Source organism: Chionomys nivalis, chromosome 3 (genome assembly GCF_950005125.1).
Source record: "Chionomys nivalis chromosome 3, mChiNiv1.1, whole genome shotgun sequence".
Taxonomy (NCBI): Eukaryota; Metazoa; Chordata; class Mammalia; order Rodentia; family Cricetidae; genus Chionomys; species Chionomys nivalis.
The window spans coordinates 78124909-78150252 of record NC_080088.1 but is presented as its reverse complement, the minus strand read 5'-3'; the positions used below and the strand labels follow the sequence as shown (position 1 = coordinate 78150252).

Sequence of the window (25344 nt, the reverse complement as noted above, 5' to 3'; positions counted from 1 at the left end):
GCTATCCTTCCAGCCCCTTAAAGTCTAATTTTAATAATTGAAAAACTGATATGTAAATGTTAGTTCGAAGACTCTTAAAAGGTTATTAGCATTTTCTACTCTTTTTGTATCCTCGTTTTCTTTAAAATTATTTGTTTGTTTGTTTTACTGGGACAGGGTTTTTCTTTATTAACTGCCTGACTGTCCTGGAACTTCTTTGTAGCCCAGACTGGCCTTGAACTCACAGAGATCTGCCTGCCTCTGCCTCCAAGTGCCTGACTTCTACTCTGATTTTTGTTTTGTTTTGTTTTGTTTTTCAAAACAGGGTTTCTTTGTGTAACAACCCTTCCTGTCCTGGAACTCACATTATAGACCAGGCTAGCCTCAAACTCACAGAGATCTGCCTACCTCAGCCTCCCGAGTGCTGGGATTAAAGGCATCTACTCTGATTCTTAAATACCTTTGTAAGAGTCTTCTAATTCGGGCTGGCGAGATGGCTCAGCGGTTAAGAGCATTGCCTGCTCTTCCGAAGGTCCTGAGTTCAATTCCCAGCAACCACATGGTAGCTCACAACCATCTGTAATGAGATCCGGTGCCCTCTTCTGGCCTGCAGGCATTATATGCAGACAGAATATTGTATACTTAATAAATAAATACTTAAAAAAAAAAAAGAGTCTTCTAATTCAGAGTGATCCTGTCACCAAAATATTACTCTAGAGGCCTCAGGTTTTCTTAAGACTTAGCTAATCAGAGGCTCCTCAGGCTGCAGACATCTGTGTTCCTGACCCTTTAAGTGACTTGGTGCCCTGAAATTCGGGGATGACTTAGGTTGTAAAGCTGAGGTTCTTGTTGGTCACACAGAAGCCTGGAGTGTAGCCAACACTGTTTTTCACTGGAAGATGAGGAAGGGATGGAGTTAGCCATTGCGTATGGCTTTTGGACAGGCCTCAACCCTCTCCCCTACTTTGTTTCTACTGGGATGCACCCTGGAACTGAGTCTGCATCTTCTCCAAACTAGAATATGCAAACGTGAAATGGATGCATCCTCTGGGCAAAGATTGAGAACTGGCAGATACGGGTGTGGAAGTACTTGATTCTTGCTTAGCATACTAATTTGCTATTTTATTTGACAGGGAGTTAGCCCAAAGAGTCTGAAGCATTCTTCTGAAGATCCAGAAAAGTATTCTTGCTTTGCTTTATTTGCAAAATTTGGCAAAGAGGTAATATTTAAGTATTCTATCTTAATGTATTTCAGGATATTCTTAAATTAATGTATAGTGAAAAAATCCTAATGATCATCAGTGACATAGTTTTTTTAGTTTTGTTTGTTTGCGACAGGGTTTCATTGTGCAGCCTTAACTGGCTTGGAACTCACTATGTAGACCAGGCTATCCTTGAATTCATAGAGCTCTGCTTGCCTCTGCCTCCTTTAATGCTAGCATCAAAGGGGAGTGCCATCAGGTCAGCTTTTTTTTTTTTTTTTTTTTTTTTGATACAATACATTTCTGTGTGTTTATGGGTGCTTGTGTGTCATGGTACATATATGGATGTTAGATGGTAAATTGAAGGACTTGGTTCTCTCCTTTCACCAAGTGGATTCTAAACCTAGGTCATCAGACTTGGTAGCAAGCACCCTTACTCACTGAGCCACCTCTCTGGCCTTGAAAATTGGTTTCTCAAATTCAAATTGGGAGCAACTGAGGCTTTGTGTATATTCTTGATTGATGGGTTTTGGGTATGTTTTTGTTTTGTTTTTGATTGGTTGTTTTGCTGTTTTTTGTTTTGTTTTGTTTTTTGGGGACAGGGTTCCCCAGTGTAACAATCCTAGCTGTCCTGGAACTTGCTTTGTAGACGAGGCTGGCCTCGAACTCACTGAGATCCTCCTGCCTCTGCCTCCCGAGTGCTGGGATTAAAGATGTGTGCCACCTCCACCTGGCTGTTTTTGTTCTTCATGTTTACTTGTTATCTGTGTGAAGGTCAGAGAACAGCCTGTAAAAGCCCATTTTCTTCCACCCTATGTGACCTGGGCATCAAATTTATGTTGTCAGACTTGATGGCAAGTACCTTGACTTGTGAGGAATCTCCTGGCCTTGGTTACTTTTTGTGACAGGGTCTTGAAATATAGCCAAGACTGCCCTTGAGCCTGTGTTCCTCTCTCCTCAGGTAGGGAAGCATTTGGATAGCAAGTTTTTCTTGGTAGTAAGGTCTTTTAAAAACTTACATAAGAAATCACTGCTTCAAAAGTCTCTGGAGTGGGCAGGAGAGATGATTCAGTAGATAAGAGCACTAGTTATTCTTCCAGAGGACATGGGTTCAATCCCAGAACCCACATGGCAACTCACCATTTTCTGTAACTCCAGTTCCAGGGTACCCAACACCCTCCTATAGATATACATGCAGGCAAAACCCCAATACAGCACATAAATTTTTTTAAAAAAAAAAGCTCTTAAATTATTGGAAAATAATTCAGCTGAGTGATGACAATTCAAATATAGTTCTTATTGTCCTATACTGATAAATAATTGTTGCTAATAATGGGTTTCATTACAACATTTTTGTATCTAACTATAATGTACCTTGGTCATACCTCACCCCTTTCCTTCTCTTTTCATATAAGGGGAATAGGTACTTAAGTGAACTTTTTCTGAGAATTAGCGTTTTGTTTTACAATCATGACAAATAAAGGCTACATGGTGGATTTTCACACTTTGGAAGAGGGTGAATATTAATTTCCTAATTGTAAGCTATATTCAGATACACAACTTGTTTGTGTGTTTTCTCTTGTTAAGGTATCAGTTAAAATGAAGCAGTACAAAGATGAACTTTTGGCCTCCTGTTTAACCTTTGTTCTGTCCTTGCCACATGACATCATTGAACTTGATGTTAGAGCTTATGTTCCTGCATTGCAGGTAGGTGTATTTTCTTACTTTTATCACCACTTTGTTTACTAGAAGACTTGGAAATATTAAGATTAAAGCAGGGGGTCACCTAGCAGCCTCTGTTTGAACACTTCTAGCTGTGAGGCGTTGAGTATCAGAGGTATCTCTGCTCCTCCTTTACAAATTGACCTGAGAATTAGGTCTTACATGTGCTGAAAGCCTGCAGTAAATCCCCATCCATGGACCACTGTCCCTTGTTTTCCTCTGGTGATTTGAACTGTGCCTACTTACAACCTTTAGTAGTTTCTAGGGGCTACCAATAAAAACATACCCATTAGAAACCATAAAATGGGGCTGGAAAGATAGTTCAAAGGTTAAGGGCTACTCTTCCAGAGGTCTGAGTTCAATTTCCAGCAACCTCATTATGATGAAATTTTATTCCCTCTTCTGGTGTGCAGGCAAAATGCAGACAGAACACTGTATATATAATAAATACATCTTAAAAAAACTGTAAAATAATTGGTTTTTGTTTCTGTAAGTTTTAACTTCCTGTTTTAATTTTTCTTGTTTGTATTGACATATAGATGGCCTTCAAACTGGGCCTGAGTCATATGCCTCTGGCAGAAGTAGGTCTGCATGCCCTTGAAGAATGGTCGGTTCACATTAATAAGTCTATAATGCAGCCTTACTACAAAGACATTCTCCCCTGCCTTGATGGATACCTTAAAACTTCAATCTTGTCAGGTAAGTTTTACAGAAATCTGGATGCATTTCATCAATAAAATGGCAGTGATAATAAACTTGGATTCTTAGTATTCTTTCCAACTTATGAAGTTTCAACATAGAGTATTCAAAATCTGTTTGATTGTTTTTTTCTTTCAATTTGTCCTTTCTTGGATGATTAATTTGTTAATATTTTGTAAACTGGAAGGAAACTGAAGTGGGTTTTTTTTTGAGATTATAATTTAATTACAAGATTCTTTCCTTTCCTTTTCTCCCTCCAAATCCACCAATATGCCCTTCCCCACTCTCCTTCAAATGCCTGGTCTCTTCTTTTCACTAACTGTTATTGCATGCAGATATGTACATGTACATATGTACATACATGTATATTCCTAAATATAACCTGTTGTTTATATAATGTTACTTGAGTGTATATTATTATGGCTGACCATTTGGCACTGAACAACGAATTGGTGTGCTATTCCTTGGGAAGACCACCCCTCCCAGCTTTTCTCAATTGCATGAAATTTCTTTTATAGGGTTGAAGCTATGTGGACTTTTCTCTGTTCAGTTTGACATATTTGTTAATGTAATTCTTATTCAGTTAATATTAGGCCGATCATGTTGGTGAAGTCTTTATGTGTGTAGCTTCTGATATTGCTAGGAGACATGATATTATAGCAAACTCACTGATCCTCTGGCTATTATAATCTTTCTGCCCTCTTTTCTATGGTATTCCCTGAGCCCTTGGTGTGGTAGTGCTTTGTAGATGTATCCATTGGAATTAGTCTCCAAAATTCTGCATTGTGGTTTTCTGTAGTAGTCTGTCTATTGCAAAGACAAATTTCTCTGGTAAAGGTTGAAGACTATACTTACTTGTTGTAAAAGGACAAGTGTTTATAGTTTGTTGTTAAGGATTATGCTGGTTTAGTAAGTTAGTGGCTATGGGATTCTTTTCCAGTAACACTGACTTCACTGGCACTGAGTAGTTAGCGAGGTTTTCAGTACCAGACTGGTACCCCTCTTGTGTTGTATTTTATAAACATTATTATGTACTGTAACTTTAAGCATCGCGTGCTTTGGGCATTTCTAATGTTTTCTCGTGATCAGGTTCAGGTTAATGAGGTGGTATTCCTCCCTTGAAACCCGTCCTACTCTCAAGGGTTTTCTCACTTTTCCTCAATGAGTTTAAATATGTTCTACTTGAAAAAAAAAAAAGGATAGGTGTTTGAGATAGCGCAGTAGTCAGTAACCTCCCAGGCTCATGACCTCAGTTCAATCCCCTGGACCCCACATGGAGAGAACCAAGCATGTTGTCTTCTGACCACCACATGCATGCTGTGGCACATGTGCCCACTGCCATAAAAATCACAGCTCTCATCATCTTTTGTTGTAGTTGTTTTTGGGGGGTTGGTGGGGTGGAACAGGGTTTCTCTTTGTAGCCCTGACTGTCCTGAAACTTGCTCTGTAGACCAGGCTGGCCTTGAACTCACAGAGGTTCACTTGCCTCTGCCTCCCAGGTGCTGGGATTAAAGGCGTTCTCCATCAATGACTGGCTTCTCATAGTTCTCATCTTCAAGGGAAGTAAGAGATAGTTTATTCTGTGAGTGACTATGGACTGGGAACACAGCTTTAGGTTACCCCAAATTTCATGTTCCAGTCTGGAAGCAGTTTCACAGTTTTTATAGTTTTATGGAACAGAGAAAGTAAAAAAATCAAGGCCAGCTTAAAATACATTGGTGGGTACATGAGAGAGGCGGATCCAGAGAAGTGGGAGAAGCATCCCATACGCCCCAGATGCTCTCTGATGTCATTCTTAGCATGTGGATCATAGAAAGAAGTTGCTTAGTGAGCCACATTTCTAAAAGGTTTTTATGTATTGTCACAAGAAGATTGTTCTGATGAGGGCAGAGTGGCATTCTGGTGGGCCAGAGTAGCCCAGGATAAAGTGACCGCCTCTGGCCTGCAGCACTCCAACCTCTCCGTGGTACTGAGATTCTAATCAGCCAGCCGTTCTCTGTACCCGGACTCCTTTCAGTACTCTTCATCCACAGTCCACCCCAAGTAAAGGAAATTATTGCTCCTCACGAAAGCTTCTCCCACAATAGTTTTAGGGCCTGTTCATTCACAGTTCTTCCTGAATTGTTTATTACTGTGATAGATACAGAATGATAGATTCTACTTCCATTTCTTCTTTTGTCCAATTTGGCATTCTTCTAGAAGAAATAGCTTTCCCTTTTCCCTCCTGTTCGGGACATAAGGATTCTTAAGTTTTCAAGGATTTCATTATGAGGCTTGGATTGTTATAGATCTGGCTGTGTCTAAGGTGGGGGGGACTAACTCCTGCCCCTACAAAATGGTTCAGGCTCTTTTTAAGTACAGGTTTACCCAAGCCCAGTGGAGCTTCTTCTGATGGTCAGTGATATTCAAAAAACAGCTAATCTAAATATTTTTTGTTCTAGAGGGATTTTTTTGAAGATTTATTCATTTATTATTTCTGTCTGCATGTCTGCCTGCACACCAGAAGAGGGCACCAGATCTCATTACAGATGGTTTTGAGCCACCATGTGGTTGCTGGGAATTGAACTCAGGATCTCTGCAAGAGCAGCCAGTGCTCTTAGCTGCTGAGTCATCACTCCAGCCCTTGTTCTAAAGTTTAAGTTTTGAAATCATATTTTAAATAACCAAGCCCTTAAAGTTTCTATTTCACAATGTAGTATGAGTGTTGCTTAAGATTTTGTTGTTGTTGTTTACTCCCTTAGATGAAACCAAGAGCCACTGGGAAGTATCAGCACTTTCTCGAGCTGCCCAGAAGGGATTTAATCAAAATGTATTGAAACATCTGAAAAGGACAACAAATATTTCACCAGTAAGAAATCCTTTGTCTTTTCTTTCCCTTAAGTCACTGCAGTACCTGCTCCCTGGTACCACCTTCTGTCTCAGTCACTGCTCTGTTGCTGTGAAGAGACACCATAACCACAGCAACTCTTACAATGAAAGAAAGCTTTCAATTCAGAGTGAGTCCATTTTCGTCATAATAGGGAGAATGGTAGCACACAGGCAGACACGGTGCTGTAGAAATAGCTGAGAGTTCTACATCTGGATCAGCAGGCAGCAGGAAGAGAGAGACACGACTTGGCTTGGGCTTTTGAAACCCCAACACTCAGCTCCAGTGATACACTTCCTCCAAGGCCACACCTACTCCAACCAGGCCACACCTAATCTTTCTCAAATAGTGTTATGCCCTGATGACTAAGCATTTAAATGTATGATCCTTTGGGGGCCATATATTTTTTTTATTTGGTCTTTGTATGGTGGGGGTAAAAGTTTTTTTGTTGTGGTTATTTTCTTTGCATTTTATTTAGCATTTTTTTTTCTTTCTTTTTTTATTTAGCATTCTTTGTGATGAGACAGGATGCATACCTCCACAGGCCTGCAGCCTTAAAGTCCGCCTGGCAGAACAACTCTTAGGGGATACTTTTGAATTGTGTGTTGAAATTCCCGCTTCCTTCATGGGTGCTGTGTCCTAGTTTGCTTTCTGTTAGTGTGATAAAACACAGACCAAACCAACTTGGGCTATTACAGAAACCAGGTTCTCGGGAAACCAAGCAGCACTCAGAGTTGGAGAACTCAGCTGAAATCCCTGTCTACATTACTGTCTGAGGGTGGTCTCTGTTCTCATGACTGCTGAAGGAAAGCTTCCATTGCAACCTAAGCATGTTTCAGAAACAAATGGTGGGGGTACTGATTAGGACATGTTTTGTTTATCAAAGAGGGTCTTGTTTAAAGGCTAGCTGTGTCAATCATTTCTGAGAAAGCTTTGTATGCACTTGATTTTTCAAGATAAGAGGAAGGGAATCCAGCTGAAACAAGCAGCAATACAAACTGAGCCCATGGGTAAAATCTAACCCATCTTGTGTCTGCTTAGTTCTGTAGCACTCAGGCAGAGGATCGTAGTAGAAGGCAGTAGTTGGATTATGATAGGTACATATTAAAATTATAATTGTTAGTGTATATTCCTCTTTCCTTCTTCATTGGGAGGAAAGAATAGGGCTTACAGGTTTAAGGTCAAGGAAGCCAGGGTAGGAACCAGAGGCATGAACTGAAGCAGAGATCGAGATCATGAAGGGAACTGCTTATGACTAATTCTCCATACCTTTTTGAGTTTGCTTTCTCATACAAGCTAAGACCTCCTCCTCAGGGGTAGCACCACCCACAGTGGGCTGGGTCCTCCTACATTAAACATTTAATCAAGAAAATGCCCCCATAGTTATGCCCACAGACCAGTGTGATAAAGCCAGTTCCTCAGGTAGTTCAGAGTTGGGTATTTGGCCAACCTTTTCCCTCAAGGAGTGAAGAGAGCCTGCCACTTGAAGGGAAACATCTCTAACCCACAACTGTTACAATGAATTTGATAGCTGATACTTAAATATTTTTTTCATGAAATTTGTCATAATACCAAAAACTGTAATTTTAGACATCTGCAATGAAATGTGCCAACATTTGGGAAATTTGCTTGCTCTAGTGAACCAGAATTTTCAGATGAGCAATGCATGATTGTAAAAAAAAAAAAAACCATTCAGAGTGTAAGATAAGTGAAATTAGCATAATAGTTTATGTAACAGTTCATTGATTAGGCTTCACACTGTACATTGAACGAAATGAAGGATAATCAGTTATCTAAAATGAGTACAATATGCCACTTTTTCTTCTACCTACCCCTGTGAGCTCCGTGATTTCTATAAATAAAACAAAAGCTCTTTGCACTAGTGAAAAGCAGGCTCACTCTTTGGAGGGTTTTGAAGGCTAATTTTCATAAAAGTACATTTTTATTTTATTTTTTAAAAAATATTTATTTATTATGTATACAATATTCTGTCTGTGTGTATGCCTGCAGGCCAGAATAGGGCACCAGACCCCATTACAGATGGTTGTGAGCCACCATGTGGTTGCTGGGAATTGAACTCAGGACCTTTGAAAGAGCGGGCAATGCTCTTAACCTCTGAGCCATCTCTCCAGCCCCAAAAGTACGTTTTTAACATAATGTTGGGTAGTGTTTTTTTTTTTTTAAATGATACCTGTTTTAAAATTTTAATTTCTAATACAGTATTTAGGAGTGTGAACCATATAAACAAAAGATCTTTGGGAGTCCTTGGTACTCTTTGTAGAGTCTAAAGAGTCTTCCACAAACATTGGAGCTGCTGGCCTTATGCTGGACTGCCATCTGCAAAACAAGAAGAGATACAGCCAGGCAGTGGTGGCGCACGCCTTTAATCCCAGCACTTGTGAGGCAGAGGCAGGCGGATCTCTGTGAGTTCGAGGCCAGCCTGGTCTAGAAGAGCTAGTTCCAGGAACCAAAAAGCTACAGAGAAACCCTGTCTCAAAAATCAAAAAAAAAAAAAAGAAGAGATACAACTTCTTTAATGGATTCTCAGTAGCATTGTAGTACTACTGGGTAGGATTTAATTAGCTATTAGAAGACATTAACAATAGGTATTCTTTCCTCTTCCCTTTAATTTTTAAACTGATTTATCATATAATATACATATTTTATACTTTTTTTCAGGATGAAGCGCTATCTTTAGAAGAAATAAGAATTAGAGTAGTACAAATTCTGGGATTTCTAGGAGGACAAATAAACAAAAATCTTATAACAGGTAAGCTTTTCCCTAAAATAACCCTGTAGATACACTTGTACTGAGAGTTGACTGGGTGCCTGTGTACCCGTCAGCAGCCTCTCCAGGCATGCTTCTGATGATTTCAGGGTCACCTGGTCGTGATAGCCAGTGTTCACAGCATTTCCCACATGCTCTGCTCAAGCCAGTGTTATTGCTACTGTAGTAGTGCATACCACATTGGGCTACCACAGCATACTCTTCTAGTTCAGATTTCCTCTAAACTGATCAGGTTTAATTTGCCCTGTCTGATCATATTCAGAATATGAAATTATACTCAGGGTACAGCACATACTTTTTCTTTTATATGTCTTTTCTTTCTCTTTTTGAGAAGAGTGAACCATGAACCCCTGCCTAACGAGCTGGCCTGGACCATGCTATATAGACTAGACAGGCTCAAACTCTCAAAGACCTGCCTGCTTCTACCTCGAGTCCTAGAATCGAGGTATGCGTAACCATGCTGGGCTTTCAAAGACTTTTTAATCTTTGCAGACACCACCTTCTGGCCTTAGGTGAGGACAGCCCCCACCAACAGTAGCCACCATGAGAGAAGGTTAAATTTAATGTCCTCATTTTTTTACTTTTTTTTTTTTTTTAAACAAACCCTTTATTTTTTTTTAAAGATTTATTTATTTATTATATATACAGTGTTCTGATTGTCTGTATGTTTGCTGGCCCAAAGAAGGTACCAGATCTCATTACAGATGGTTATGAGCCACCATGTGGTTGCTGGGAATTGAACTCAGGACCTCAGGAAGAGCAGTCAGTGCTCTTAACCTCCGAGCCATCTCTCCAGCCCGATTTTTTTACTTTTTAAAAGAATTTATTTTTCATATTTTGCCTGAATGGAGGATGTATACGTATCACATTCGTGCCTGATGTCCGCGGGGATCAGAAGAGGGCATCTGATACCCTGGAACTGGAGTTACAAATAGTTGTGAGGTGTCACGTGGGTGCTGGGAACCAAACACAGGTCCTCTGCAAGAGTAACAAGTGCTGTTCTTAACAACTGAGCCCCCTCTTCGGTGCTGAACTTGACATTTTAATATGTGAATATTTTAGAGTGTTTTTGTATTAAAAACTCAGCTGATTTTACTTTTGAAGTTCAGTGTTAACTGGAGACTTTTAGCTACTTAGGAAATTAGAACCGTACTTGGAAAGTATTTTCCAGAGGAAATTTTGGTGGTACATGTGTATGTGTAGGCCTGAGGCTGATGTCAGGGGTCTTTCTTGATCATTCTCCACCTCATTCTTTGAGGTGGGGTCTCAGGTAAATGAAGGGCTCGCCTGTACATCTAGTCTAACTAGCCAGCTTGCTCCAGGTATCTATCTCAGTATTGGGATTATAGGAAGACTACCAGTGTTCACATGATATTTACATATAGGCTTGCAGTCTGAACTCTGGTTCTCATGCTTGTATGGAAAACACTTTATCCACTGAGCCATCACCCTAGTCCCTTTAAAAGAGTTTTATTTATTTATTTATTTATTTATTTATTTATTTATTTATTTATTTGTTTGTTTTGGTTTTTTTCGAGACAGGGTTTCTCTGTGGTTTTGGAGCCTGTCGTGGAACTAGCTCTTGTAGACCAGGCTGGTCTCGAGCTCACAGAGATCCGCCTGCCTCTGCCTCCCGAGTGCTGGGATTAAAGGCGTGCGCCACCACCGCCTGGCCTTGTTTTATTTTTTAAGAAAAGGTTTTAGGTAGTCTCAGCTGGCCTGGAACTCAGAGATCCCCCACCCCACCCCACTTCTGCCTTCCAAGTGCTGGAATTAAAGACATATTCCACCACACCTGGCAAAGAGGAGACTTTTTTAAATTGTACTTATTTTATGTTATATACTTTAAGTAGCTTTGACTAAATTTGGATATTCCTATTGAATAATGGTTTTAGTAAGTTAAATTTAGAAATAAGAGCCATCAGTGGTTTTAATATTCTTTGGTATCTGAAGCAGAATAGAGGAAAGACAGAATGCTTCAGAAGTACCCTGCTTCAGCTCCTGAGCGGTGGGGGAAGCTCTGGACTGAACAGCACTCTTCTAACCTCTCTCGTCAGCTTCAGGAGAGAGAATGAAGAAGTGTGTGGCGTGGGACAGCGAGAAGAGACTCAGCTTTGCAGTTCCTTTCAGAGAGATGAAGCCTGTGATCTATCTGGATGTCTTCCTGCCTCGGGTCACTGAATTAGCTCTTTCTGCTAGTGACCGACAGACAAAAGTATTTGTTCTATCATTCATTTTTTTCATAGTGTATTGCTTTAAAAACATGTATGTGTTGGTTAAGAAACAGATACTATATTTTAGCAATTCTAGTGTCATTACTTTTCAAATTTTTCAGAAGTGGATGTCACTGATAAATGAAAGTAATAACAACCCGGCAAAGCTTTGGCCAAAAGTTATACCAAAAGTTCTTTGTAATAGAAAATACAATGCAGAGTATGTTTAAAGATGAAACTTGATAGGATTTCGATTATCTTCGTAACCTGGGAGATTGGAAACAAGTAGTCTCAAATGTTACCACTAACTTGTAAACTTTTAATGTGCTTCCAAACTGTACTTACTAAAGTGATATTTACAGTTGAAGCCAGGATGTATAGTTCTAAACTGTGTGAAATATATTTCTTATGAATGTATCACCTTCAGAGTCTGAATTTTTAAATTTCAATTCTTAACTCTTGTATAAAGACTAAAGTGAACAGAAGCATTTATTTGATATAAAAACTACTGTTTACATTTTTTTTTAATTTGGAGTATATAGTATTTACCCACAATATAAGTTTTTCCTCTTAAATGGCTAAAGTAAAGATTTCAAAATATTCCCTTTTAAATACGGTGGTCAAGCTTTGTTGAAATTGGTTCCTTTAGGTGGCAGCTTGTGAACTGTTACACAGCATGGTCATGTTTATGTTGGGAAGAGCCTCTCAGATGCCTGAAGGTCAGGGCTGGCCTCCCATGTACCAGCTCTACAAGCACACGTTTCCTGTGCTGCTTCAACTTGCATGCGATGTGGATCAGGTAAGTGCACGATTAGCATCTAAACAATTACAAAACTACCTGAAGAATATGATCTCAAGCTGGGCATGGTTGTGTACTCATATAATCCCAGATCTCAGACTTTAAAGAGGGTGTACGAATTGGAGGATCAGGCAAACTCATCCAGCTAAACCCTAGTATAACACAAGTTATACTCACAGTATCTTAAATTGCTCTCCTAGTTAGATGTGTGCATATTTTCTTTTCCTGGACTCTTAGACTCTATTCACCATGAAACTGAACTAGAAAAAGAAACTTATTAAATAATGACAGGTTTGCTTCATCTTGCCTTATTGAAAGTGCCATTGGAATGCTTACTTTTCAGTATACATTTGCCCTCCTGAAGGATGTAACTGCATTAGAAATTGTCTCCTCAGGTGACAAGACAGCTCTATGAACCGCTTGTTATGCAGCTGATTCACTGGTTTACTAACAATAAGAAATTTGAAAGTCAGGATACTGTTGCCTTACTGGAAGCCATACTGGTAAGTAGTATTTGGTTCTTAACTTACCATTCCAATTGACTGTGAAATTTAGTGTACATTTAGATCTTTAGGGAAAGTTTCTTGTCAACAAACCAAAATAGAGCCTTTTTCTAAATTGTTATCTTTTTTGAACACAGCATCATATTTATTTTCGTAAGTGATACTCTTTTTGTTTTGTTTTGTTTTGTTTTTCAAGACAGGGTTTCTTTGTGTATCAGCCCTGGCTTTCCTGGAACTCACTCTGTAGACCAGGCTGGCCTCGAACACACAGAGATCCGCCTGCCTCTGCCTGCCTGACTGCTGGGATTAAAGGTGTGTGCCACCACTGCCTGGCCATTAGTGATATTCTTAATATCCATAACTAAGTTAACATGTATTTTTATTCTGCTTTCTGAGTGGCTATATATTTATGTTAAATAATGATAGCTTTGCTAAAGGGCATAAGAGAGAGAGTGTGCGGTGTATGCTGTGGGAATAAGCAGTAAAAATGCTCTTTATCAATAACAGTAGTTTGGTTTTCTTGTTGTATTGTCTGTTTGTTTTTAATCCATGGTACAGTATTTAAATCAAGAGCAAAGGGAATTTTTAATTTTTTAAATTTTCTCTTACATTCAGATTCAACTAAAGGGTGTGGAGTTCACAGTTTACCTTTTCTATCATACTCTTCATGAGGTAGTAGAGGCGTCATTAGCGCCTGGTTCACTGGCCACAGGTTCAGTGAGATATGCTGTTGTGGTTTGGATGAATATTTTAATTTTGAACTTATAGGGATAACTGATTCCTTTAAGTATTATTTTATGTGTGTTCAAGTTATTTTATCTATTTTGGGGAGATAGAGCTATATGTTCACATTTGAATCACATAATTGTAACACTTAGGAGGTAGAGACAGGAAGATTTGAGTTTGATGCTAGCCAGTGACATAGCAGTTCCATACATGCCTAGGTTACACAAGACCCTACTTTAATAAACTTCAAATAATTAGCCTGGCAGTGGTGGTGCATAACTTTAATCTCAGTACTTGTGAAGGCAGAGGCAGCAGATCTCCAAGTTCAAGGCCAGTCTGGTCTACAAAATGAATTCTTTGATATCCAGAACTACTCAGAGAAACCCTACCTTGAAAAATAAAGAAAAAAAATTAAATTAAATTTTAAAAATTAAAATAAATAAGTAAATAAATACAATAACAAAAGTTCCAGTGAAATACCTAGTGTGCTTGTCCGAACATCCTTTAATTCTTTGTTCTTCCGTACTGATTCTATTTTGCATCTGTACAACCTTTCTATTCAGTTGGACCCAGCAAAACCATGGAAATTGACAAGAAGAACATCAGTGAAGAAGAAATGTGGTATATTGATGAAGACTCCTGTTCTACCCTTTTGCTGTGTAGAACATCCCTGTTTGTTCAGGGCAATCAGTATAATCACAAAACTTTATTCTCAGAGTCACTTAGATCATATTTCTAGTTATGGGCAGTGAAGAGTTACTGAATGATGTTTTTTTTTAAGTTATGGTTTGTAGTTTAGGCTCTTAGTCCAGGCTGGTCTGGAACTTACTCTGTATCACAGGTTAGCTTCAAACTCATAGTATTCTTGCCTTAGCCTCCTGAATGTTGGCATATATACTCACACAGAACTACCTTTAATAATTCTAGGGGTATAAGAATAAATACAATGACGCTGTTTTTATCTTGATTAAGGATGGTATTGTGGACCCTGTTGACAGTACTTTAAGAGATTTTTGTGGATGCTGTATTCGAGAATTCCTCAAATGGTCCATTAAGCAGACAACACCTCAGCAGCAAGAGAAGAGCCCAGTAAACAGCAAGTCACTTTTCAAGCGTCTCTACAGCCTTGCACTCCATCCTAATGCCTTCAAGAGGCTCGGCGCAGCACTTGCTTTTAATCACATCTACAAGGAGTTCAGGTGTGTACACTTTGTGTCGAGGAAAGATATGTAAGACTGCCCTGGAAACCTTTAATGTGATTTTGAAAAGTGCCGTGATGTTTAAGTCCATGGTTGGTTGGTTGATTGGTTGCTTGATTGGTTGGCTTTTTCGGTTTTTCAGGACAGGGTTTCATTGTGTAGCCCTGGCTGAAGTCCATGTATTTTATGTCCTGCAATTATTGCATAAATATGTGATACATGGTGTGCTTTCAAGAATCTTAGGAACTACAGAGACATGCTTGCAAATATGTTTTGAGAATGCAATGAGAGACCCATGTGCAAGATTCTTTGAAGCATATAGAGTGTTTGTGTGGTGAGTAAGTTAGTAAAAAGTTCTCAGAGATGGACCATAAAGAATGAATCAACCAAATTCTTTCAGATTAAAAGGTAGTAGAATACCAAGAATCTCTACCACCTCATAAGCCTGCTGGCAGTATGAAGTCGTGAAGAACTTTGGTACTCTTAGACATTTTTGAGAGTAATGAGATGCTGAACAGGTTTTGTCTGCTCAGGTAGAAAAATGGGTATCATCACTAATGATATGGAGTCTCAGGACTTATGGGAGTGCACAAACTCTTCCTAAGAGTTTTGACTAAAGACTAAGGCATAGAGAACACTCCAAAAGTTCAAGAAAGACATTGAGAAAAATGAGTGATATTCAGAAGAGAACTGTGGAAAAAAGAAAGAATATTATTATATGCCAGGCACTGCTCTAAATATTGCAAATGTAAAATTACAACTCTTCATGAGGCTGCAGTTGAGAAAGATACTCAGACAGATAAATATAAAGGTTTATGGATGAAATAAATCATGTTAAATAATGATCTCTAATAGTAGACTACTATGTCATCTTACAGTGGGCTTCTGACTTTGATGGTCAGAGTAGCTATTTCTAGAAAATGGCTACTGGGATACAGAGGAGACAGTCCTAGAAGATGGATGAAGAGATGGGAATCCACATGGTGAATTTACTTATGAATTAACTAGTGCTTGAAGTTTGTTATTTATTTATTTTTAAATGTGAAGACTTATGTATAAAAGAATATATAAAATATATAATGTTTATAGAATGATATTGATAAACCAAATTGCTACATACCCATCCTCCTAGTTGAGAAATAGGCTACTCAGTCCAGAGCATCAAAAGTCTACTAACCTGAGAGTTTCTGAAGAAAAGAGCAATGACTATGAGGGCAGAGATTCACAGGCCTTCTAGATTCCTTTCATGGAGAAAAGAGGACTACTTTATTTTGCAGACTGGTCTATTCAAAGGGCAGAGCAGGGATCCTAGGAGTGTCTGAGTTAGAGGTCTTAAGGACCTAGAAGTGACACACTTTCCCTAGAAGGGTGTGTAAAGGCATTTTCATTCAGTTTTCCAGAGAGACATGTGAATACCAAGGGGAGGATTAACTGAAATCATAGATTACTCTTGAATTTAGTTTTGTCATTGGTTGGAGTTTTATAGGCTGTGTATGTAGCAACACCTGTAGTCTAGAAACTTGCCCTACAAAAGTAGTTATTCCCCTCAAATTTTACATTACTTCTTTCCTTCTTCACTTCATAGTTTTACTTAGAAATATAAACCTAGGGAGAAAAAAACAAAGGTGGTGACAGCCTCCAGCACCCACCGCGGAGCTCTGAACAACTTAAAATATATACTGGTAGTAATGGGAAGATGTTGTACAAAGTAGACTCATGAAATTGGAAAGAAAGATGGTGGAATGAGTCACAGTGTTGCTGGCACCAACGATAACAGGGAGATGTGCGGCAGCCTGGAAGTCCCACAGAAACAGGGCCAGCCCCCAGCATGGCGCTGCCGAGTGGTTGCAGCTCTTGCTGCTCGTCCTGCTAGGAGAAAGAAAGTGCGGGCAGGGCACTGCCCACAGGCTACAAGCACAAAGGGCGTGCCTAGAAGTCTTGGGGCAGCCTCATCAAGGGTGAGGAGGTGACAGCTTGGAATTTACACTGAACCTGCCCCCAACTGCCCTGGTTCTGGTCAACAGTAAGATATGGGAGATGAATCTCCACAACAGTCCAGTATTTATTTCCAGTCTAGAAACCTTGAACCAGACCAAAAACTAGTTGTATAAAAAGATGTTTGGGCAAATATATATATAAATTTTTTTTTTCACACTCTGTGACATACTGCAGTGCCACCAAGATGAACAAATACTCAATGGAGAGGTAGGAAAGATGGAGGAACAGAGCAGTAAGTGCGTAGTGGAGAGGAGGAACTAGAGATGCGGCAGTAGTGACAGGTATGGAAGAAGGCTCTGGTGGATGGCGAATGTGTTGTCGCTGAGCTACATGGCTTCTCCTGACTCCGCCTTCTTTCTCCCAGAATTCAGTTTAGGTCCCTGCTATAGGCTCAAAGCAGTTTCTTCATTAATCAGTGGTAATCACAGCATACAGAGGGGAATCCCACATCACCTCCCCTTTTCTGTCTCAATGAAAAAGAAGGTTTTAATTATAACATAGTAAAATTACATATAACAAAACAGGTATCAAGAATTACAGTTACAATATTTATATAAACTTTATCTTTTATCATAACTAAGGAAAATTATAACTATAACTACATAACTATAATGGAGTCTTCAACTCCATTAAAGACTCCAGAAGGATATAATATTACCTAAGTAAACAGGAAGTGCATTGTAAGCAACTTCTAAAATTCTAGAATCGACAGAGACATCTCGCTGCTCAGACAGTTACCCGAAGTTCTTCTGTATTGTTGGAGCATCCATCTTCAGCCTACAGGCAGGCATATAATATCCAGCAGACTTTTCCATGAAGCAGGAAATTTCAAAGACATTTCCGCCTATATTGGCAGTTTGTCAGTCACTTTCTTCTGTGTCTTGCAGAATGTCAGGCAGACTCTTTCATGAAGCAGGAACCCTGAAGGACTTTCTCATTTTTTTTTTAGGCAACTTCAGCAGTCTTTTTTTTTTTTTTTTTTTTTTTTTTTTTTTGTGGGTCTTATTCATCGGTGTATCACCATGTAGCTGTGGCTTATGTGCCGGGTTCCATCCGGCGTCTGTCTCTGTCAGAGCTACATGGCTTCTTCTGACTCCACCTTCTTTCTCCCAGAATTCAGTCTAGTTTCCCTACCACCACCCCCACCCCCAGCCTACCTCTGTTCTGCCCTGCTATAAGCCCACAGCAGTCTCTTTATTAATAAATGGTAATCACAACATACAGAGGGGAATTCCACATCACATGCTGGGGGCCATGTTGATGTTGTCTGTGCTATTGGCACAAACCATGTGAAAGTCCATAATCTGTGTTCCTGATGACTGTAAAGGACAAGGATGAAGCACCATTAATAAAAACTCAGAGAGAGAAATTGGAGTTCAACCTGAAGGTCAGAAAAGCAAAACAGCCAGCCACTGACTCTTACCTCTACTTCAGTCCAAAATGGTGGTCCTGCCTTCAAGCATCTTGACACCTTTTTCAAGGAGAATGCTTTCATAACCAGCAATTTATACAAAATTCTTTCCAAGATCTTGTTCATTGAATCCCAAAGCATGGATTTTTGTGATAATAGGATTTAATGATATGTTTATAATCGTTCATATTTTGATTAATATAAATATATTTGATCCTAGTTATAATGATTTAAAATTCATGCTCTGATGCTGTAGTTTGCTTACTCAGTCTTGGTTTCTGTTTCTTTCATAAAAGGACAGGTTAAGCTGTTACCCTTTATGCTGATAATTTATTGTAGACAAAAATAATGACATTTAAAATCTTTGCCTTAGCTTACATTTGAATATTTTATTCTTAATTTTCAAGAAAATGAATTTTTCTAACAAGTAGACCACTCTTTCTTTAATTAGTGCCTGTGTATATAGGTACTGAGTTCCAGCACATTCTGGACTATTGGGTGAGACTCTGACTCAGAAGCATTGTTTGCATTTCTTACTATTGATTTTTGTCTTTTCCCATGTATTGTTTTCTTAGGGGAGGTCTAATGGTCTTTGTTTTGCAGAGAAGAAGCATCCTTGGTAGAACAGTTTGTATTTGAAGCCTTAGTGACATACATGGAAAGTCTGGCCTTGGCACATGCGGATGAGAAATCCTTAGGTATGTGTCTTCCTATTGTTCTGTCTGCATTCTGATCCTTAGTGCTTTGGTGTCTTTTCCATTCAGAATCCTGAGCTCACATGAGTGCCATGTGTGGGTCTGGAAGTCAGATGACAACTTGTGCAATCCTGTTTTTATCTTTTCCCTATAGGTCTTGGGAATAAAACTCAGATGGCCAAGCCTGGTGGCACATGTCCTTACCCACATAGCCATCTCACTTTTTAAGAAAAAATTTTTATTAATGTTTTAAAATTATGTATGTGTATGTATGCATGTGTGTGAGTATACATACATACATACATATATATATATATATATATACACACACACATACATACACACATGGATATTTTCATTACATGTATGCCTGTACACCATGTGGGTTCCTGTGCCCATAGTGTCTGGAAAAGGGTGTTGGACTCCCTATAACGGGAGTTATGGACAGTTATGAGTTGCCATATGGTGTTGGAAATTTAATTTGGGTCTTCTAGAAAACTTTTAACTGTTCTTAACTGCTGAGCCATCTCTCCAGCCCCCACTTTATTTTTTTTTAAGTTGATGTTATGGGTCAGCCTCTGGGTTTTAACACCCAGTACACAAAACATGCATGTATATACATACACACACAGAGAGAGAGAGAGAGAGAGAGAGAGAGAGAGAGAGAGAGAGAGAGAGAGAGAGAGAGAGAGGAGAGAGAGAAGAGAGAGAACCTACAACATAAGCACTTTTGTGTGTGTGTGTGTGTGTGTGTGTGTGTGTGCTAGAAGTACCATGTATGCATTCTTTCTCTTAGACCTCTGTGAAATGTCCTTAAGTCTGCGCTTTTCAGGAGTGGCTACATATTAAGTTGTAATGGCTCTGAAGTGATATGCCCTGGCTCTGGCCTGAACTGAGTTATGGCACCCTGAGATTTCTTCCAGTCTAGTCTATCTTGTGAGGTTATGCTTTGATTGTTGTGGCTGTTGGTCATGTAGTTCCTATTTGTATGTGATACTCCTTTTTGCATGTATGAATATAGTATGCATGCATGTGCCATGCCTTCCTGTAGCCATGAGTCTGGGTTTTATTTTAAGATTTGAAATGTAAGTCATTTATTTTAATTTCATATTCTGAGATGAAGAATACTGAATCTATAGTAAAATTACCTTTGTAGTCACAAAATTAGGTCATTAGTTTTATAACACTTTGTCAGTGATAATCTGCTATATGTTTTCATTGAAATCTTTTGTACTGGATATAAATACAGGTACAATTCAGCAGTGCTGTGATGCCATTGATCACCTCAGACGCATCATTGAAAAGAAGCATGATTCTTTAAACATACCAAAAAAACGACGGTTGCCACAGTAGGTGATACTGTTTCCCTTTCCTCTCGTGAACCCAGCATAAAGCTAATTCCATCTGATAAAGGTTGTCAGATGGATGTGTAGAAGATAATTATCTTTGTAAAGAAGAAATGTGTAGAAGTATGTTATGAACAGTCAACTTTCCAACAAAATTTCAAAGCTTTAAATGTAAAAATACCTGATTTAAGGAAGACGATATTTGATTAAAATTTGAATCGGTGTCCAAATTGACAGTAAGTTTTGAAACAGAGAAAGGCATTGCATTTTGCTTGTGCTAAGTTTGAATGCAAGTTTGGTAAATAATTATTTAACTAGAATATCCTTGAACTGTCATACAATAAATTTGGAAGTATAAGAACTTAATGTCACTTTCAATCCAAGATGCTGGCTCCCTGTAGAATGTGGTTGCACACACCAGTGTTTGTACAGACTTGTCCACCAGCAAAGTGAACAAAGCAGAAGTGTACACTCAGATGTCAGAAGTGAGCTCAAGTTACCAACTCCTGTTGAGGCTAGAGATCTACGTAGTGACAATTTAAACAACCTGGCCACTGGAAACTTGTTAACGTTTCCAGGAAGTCTTTAGGGAACGTTTTATTTAATAGTCACCTGGAAGATAAAGTGCATATTTAGATTTAAGATGGACTTTGAAGATTGAGCACCTTGTTCAAGCTCATGTAAGCTTCTAAGTGAGACACAGAGGTGAACACGGATTTCAGAGTACATTCTGCTCACCACTACGCAGGATTTCAGGTGATACTGGCGTTGAATGATGCTCTGAGTAGAGATTAATTTATTTGTTATTTTTAACTGTGCTGAAGTGCTCACAAAGTTTATCACTTTAAGCAGTTTTGCATGTAGAGTCTTGTAGTGTTATGTATAGCCACGGTGTTGTACAACCAGTCCCCCAAATTCTTTCATCCTGTAAAACTGAGACTCTATTCTATTAGACAACTACAGTTCTAGTCAAAAAAAGAATAAAAAGAAAAAAAAAGAATGGAAGATAAGGAGGAGGAGGAGGATTGAGACTTGGAATTATCAAAATGAGAAAGATGTTCAAAGCCAGACTGAGTATTGACCAGTGATTACCTCAGGGCTCATCATTGTCAGGCAGGATGGAGGTACAGTGCTTCGGCCCTCTGTACAGTATATGGGAAGTCTTGGTGTCTGTACTGGTACCCTCCACTCTTAACCTATATATAGCAGATATTTACATTTTCCCCATTTTAAAATTGACACCTTCAGGTATGGTGGCTTACAGTAATCCTGACTGCTTGGAAATTAAGGCAGGGGGAGCATAAGTTTGAGGTCAGCCAGGGCTGTTGTTCACATTCTTCCTACTCTCCCACCTCTGTCTCAAAGAAGTCATAAAGAAAAGTGGTAGGCTCATGCCTGTAATCCCAGAATTTGGGAGGGGGAGGTAGGAGGATCAAAAGTTCAAGCCCAGCCTTAGGTAAAAGAGACTGGTAAAGAAACTACAAAAACAAACTACTACAGTTAAGTCTTTTAGGTTCTTCTAACTTGTAGCATGACTTCACACAATTGGTCCTTGGTCATTAACATATATTGAAATTAATTGGAAGTACAGTTAAAACGCACATTGTGGTATGGGCTTCATCTACAAGATTTCTGAGTTGGGCTAGGGTAGGATCAAAGAACTTAGATTTATAACTAGTTCACAAGGTGAGCTTCTAAAAAACATTGCTTCATATCCTACACCTTTGGGTTTTTGTTTCTGTTGTTTAAAGAGCACATTGGAACGGGAACATGAAATTCATGATTCTTTTTGTTAAGCATATCTATTTTTTTTTTTTACCCATAGTGAAATAAAAGAGGGCCTGAGCATTTGCCTACAGTATAAAGTCTTGAGTTCTCTCTCTCTCTGGCATTGCAAAAACATATTTTTTATGTTGAAACTAAACTGAAGCTAGGTGTGGTGGCAAACATCTATAATTCCAGCACCAGGGAAGTAGAGGCAGGAAGATTTCTATGAGTTAATCTGTGATACCTTGATTACATTCTGATGGTAAAATATTAAAAAATGAATATACCTGTTACATTTGTCAGTAAGGTAGAACTGAGTTTCAGGTTTCTGTAGCTTTGGTGCCCGTCCTGGAACTAGCTCTGTAGACCAGGCTGGCCTCGAACTCCCAGAGATCCGCCTGCCTCTGCCTCCCGAGTGCTGGGATTAAAGGCGTGCGCCACCACCGCCCGGCTCGAGTTTCAGGTTTCTAAATTCTTGCCTAGGAGTACTTAGAATGCTGGATAATCTGTTAATGACGGCATGCTTTCTCTGTATAGGGGGTTTCCACCGTTGACATCGTTGTGTTTATTGGATCTAGTCAAGTGGCTTTTAGCTAACTGTGGAAGGCCCCAGACAGAATGTCGACACAAGTCCATAGAACTCTTTTATAAATTTGTTCCTTTACTCCCAGGTATGTTTTTTCTTTCTTTCTTTTTTTAATTAAAAACTTATTAAAATAGGGAAGGGATTAGTACCTGTGGACCACAGTGCATGTGTAGAGGTCCAAGGCTGACTTTGAAGACTCCATTTACTCCTTTTATCTTTAGCTGGGTCCGTAGATCAGACTCAGATTGCTAGGCTTGTGCAGTGCACACCCTACCTGCTGTGTCATCTTGATAGCCCAGTGTTTTGATCCTTAACATTCTATCAAAATGATTGGCTTTCCTTTGCCAGTTTGGAGATGCAGACTAATGAAAACATTCAATTCTGTATAAATTAATAATACAAATACCATTTCCTTCCTCTTTCCCTTCTCCCCTCTCAATTTTGCTTTATAACTCAGAATCCTCCTGCATCGTCTTTCAGAGTATTGGGATGACAAGTATACACTATACCTAGTATGTTTCTAATAAATATAAAAATAGGTATGGGCTGGAGAGATGGCTCAGTGTTAAGAGCACTGACTGCATTTCCAGAGATCCTAGGTTTAATTCTGTTCCCATTGCCCACATGTCAACTGACAGCCACCTGTAGCTCCATTTCAAGGGAATGTGACGTCCTCTCCTGACCTCCTTAGGCACTGCATTCATGTGGTATAATACATACATATAAGCAAAACTTCTATACACAAAATAGATTAAAATAAATCTTTGTCAGAGTAAGTATGTTTAATATTCATTCTAGGTTTGTATGACAAATGATAAATTATGAATATGTTTTGTAAAGATTTGTGATAGGATAAAAATTACTTTGGTATTATGAAATAATGCAAAAAGTAGATTTGGGATTCCCAAATTTTTATTTCACCACAGTTTTTTTTTTTTTTTTTTTTCCTGTCTCATTTAAACCCAGAAATCCCAGCACTCTCTTGTGACTTGAGAAGGGACAGAGCATCAGTCTGTTTTCCCTCCAGATGGTGTTTTTATAATGTTAGGAAATGAAGAGTACAGCTTTGGTGGAAATAACTTCTTAGAAGTGAGAACAGTAGAACAAACACTAGTAATGAAAAGATCATCCTGCATCATTTTGAAATTTTAACTAGCTTCAAAGATTATTAAAGAGGTTTGATTTTTGAATGTTGATATCTTTGCTTTGTTTATATACTAATATATATGTTTTAATCTTGTCTCTTAGACAACAAATCCCCTTCTATATGGTTGAAAGATCTCATAAAAACAGAAGATATTTCTTTTCTCATAAACACATTCGAAGGAGGGGTTAGCAGCTGTGATCAACCAGAGGGCATTCTTGCTCAGCCAACTCTCTTCCATTTGCAAGGGCCAGTGAGCCTGAGAGCAGTCCTACAGTGGCTGGACATGCTCCTTGCAGCACTAGAGTGCTATAACACATTCATCGAGGAGAAGACTGTGGAAGTACAAGACATTCTGGGTAGGTAGAATTTACTCTAAGGTAGCATTGCCTGATTTTGCTTGGTTTATGTTCCGTGCATGTCAAAATAACAGTAACAAGCACTTGGTGATAGAGGCTCTGAGTTATAGGCCAGCCTTATCTACAAGACAACCACTGTTATATGGTGAGACCTGTGTAGAAACTAAATTAAAAATAATACTAACAAAATTGAAGCTAGGCAGGTGGATCTCTTTGAGTTTAAAACCAGCCTGGACTACAAAACAAGTTCCAGAAGAGTCAGGACTCTTACACAGAGTAGCCGTGTCTCAAAAAACCTAAATAAATAAATAAGTATAATAATACTAACAAAATTGATAACAGATACTAGTTACTTAGTGTTGTATAAAGGGTTTTAACCCAGATTTTCTACTACTGGACAGGCTTCTTTACTTACGTTCTCGTTTGTGTTAATCAGCTTTCCACTACTCTGACAAAAGGCTGAGGCTATGAACTTAGATGTGAGGCTGACTGTGGCCACGGGCTGGGAAGATCCAGTCCGTGATTGGTTTGTCGCTTTCGCCTGTGGTTCGCATGTACTGTTAATCTCATGGCAGCCAGGAGAGCGAAGCAAGCAAGAAGTGGGTGTCATGGTCTCAATATCCCTTAAATTACACACCTCCAGTAATTTTATTCTGTTCTCCACATTCTAAAGATTCCCCTACCTCCCAGTAACACTCTAAGTCACTAGGTGGTATAGTTTTATGGGACCACTGCCATATATTTTGTTGTTGAGCAAAATGCTAGCAGTATATTACTCTACTAAATAGTTGTGTTCAAATAGTTCCATAACTGACTAATTGTAAAATACAACCTCCTTCCCTTTTAACAAATTCTTTTTTTTTTTTTTTTTTTTTTCCAAGACAGGGTTTCTCTGTGGCTTTGGAGCCTGTCCTGGAACTTGCTCTGTAGACCAGGCTGGTCTCGAACTCACAGAGATCCGCCTGCCTCTGCCTCCCGAGTGCTGGGATTAAAGGCGTGCGCCACCATCGCACGGCTTAACAAATTCTTAATGATGACTAGGGCAGTACCTTGTTGTTTTGAATGGTTTTTTTCTTTGTTTGTTTGTTTGTTTGGGTTTGTTGTTGTTGTTGTTGTTTTGTTTTGTTTTTTAAGACAGGGTTTCTCTGTAGCTTTGGAGTCTGTCCCGGAACTAGCTCTTGTAGACCAGGTTGACCTCGAATTCACAGAGATCTGCCTGCCTCTACCTTCTGAGTGCTGGGATTAAAGGTGTGGGCCACCACTGCCCAGCTGTATTGAATGCTTTAATAATGTAATCTCTGACTGTGGTCTCTCTAGACTTCCTCTTAGTCCCACTCCTTCT

The 25344-nt window shown here is 39.1% G+C and overlaps 1 protein-coding gene across 2 annotated transcripts in view; it reads left to right on the top strand.

Moving 5' to 3' along the window:
* The window catches only part of Prkdc (protein kinase, DNA-activated, catalytic subunit), a 159348-nt gene that overhangs the window by 24279 nt on the left and 109725 nt on the right, over positions 1–25344 (top strand). For both annotated transcript variants that reach the window (XM_057764247.1, XM_057764248.1), the window contains exons 19-31: positions 1113–1199; positions 2769–2888; positions 3443–3602; positions 6344–6450; positions 9148–9238; positions 11314–11471; positions 12119–12268; positions 12664–12771; positions 14470–14696; positions 18709–18803; positions 20050–20149; positions 22451–22584; positions 23748–24002. In XM_057764247.1, coding sequence (XP_057620230.1) covers positions 1113–1199; positions 2769–2888; positions 3443–3602; positions 6344–6450; positions 9148–9238; positions 11314–11471; positions 12119–12268; positions 12664–12771; positions 14470–14696; positions 18709–18803; positions 20050–20149; positions 22451–22584; positions 23748–24002 — 1792 coding nt within the window. The remainder of the gene's footprint in view (positions 1–1112; positions 1200–2768; positions 2889–3442; positions 3603–6343; positions 6451–9147; positions 9239–11313; positions 11472–12118; positions 12269–12663; positions 12772–14469; positions 14697–18708; positions 18804–20049; positions 20150–22450; positions 22585–23747; positions 24003–25344) is intronic.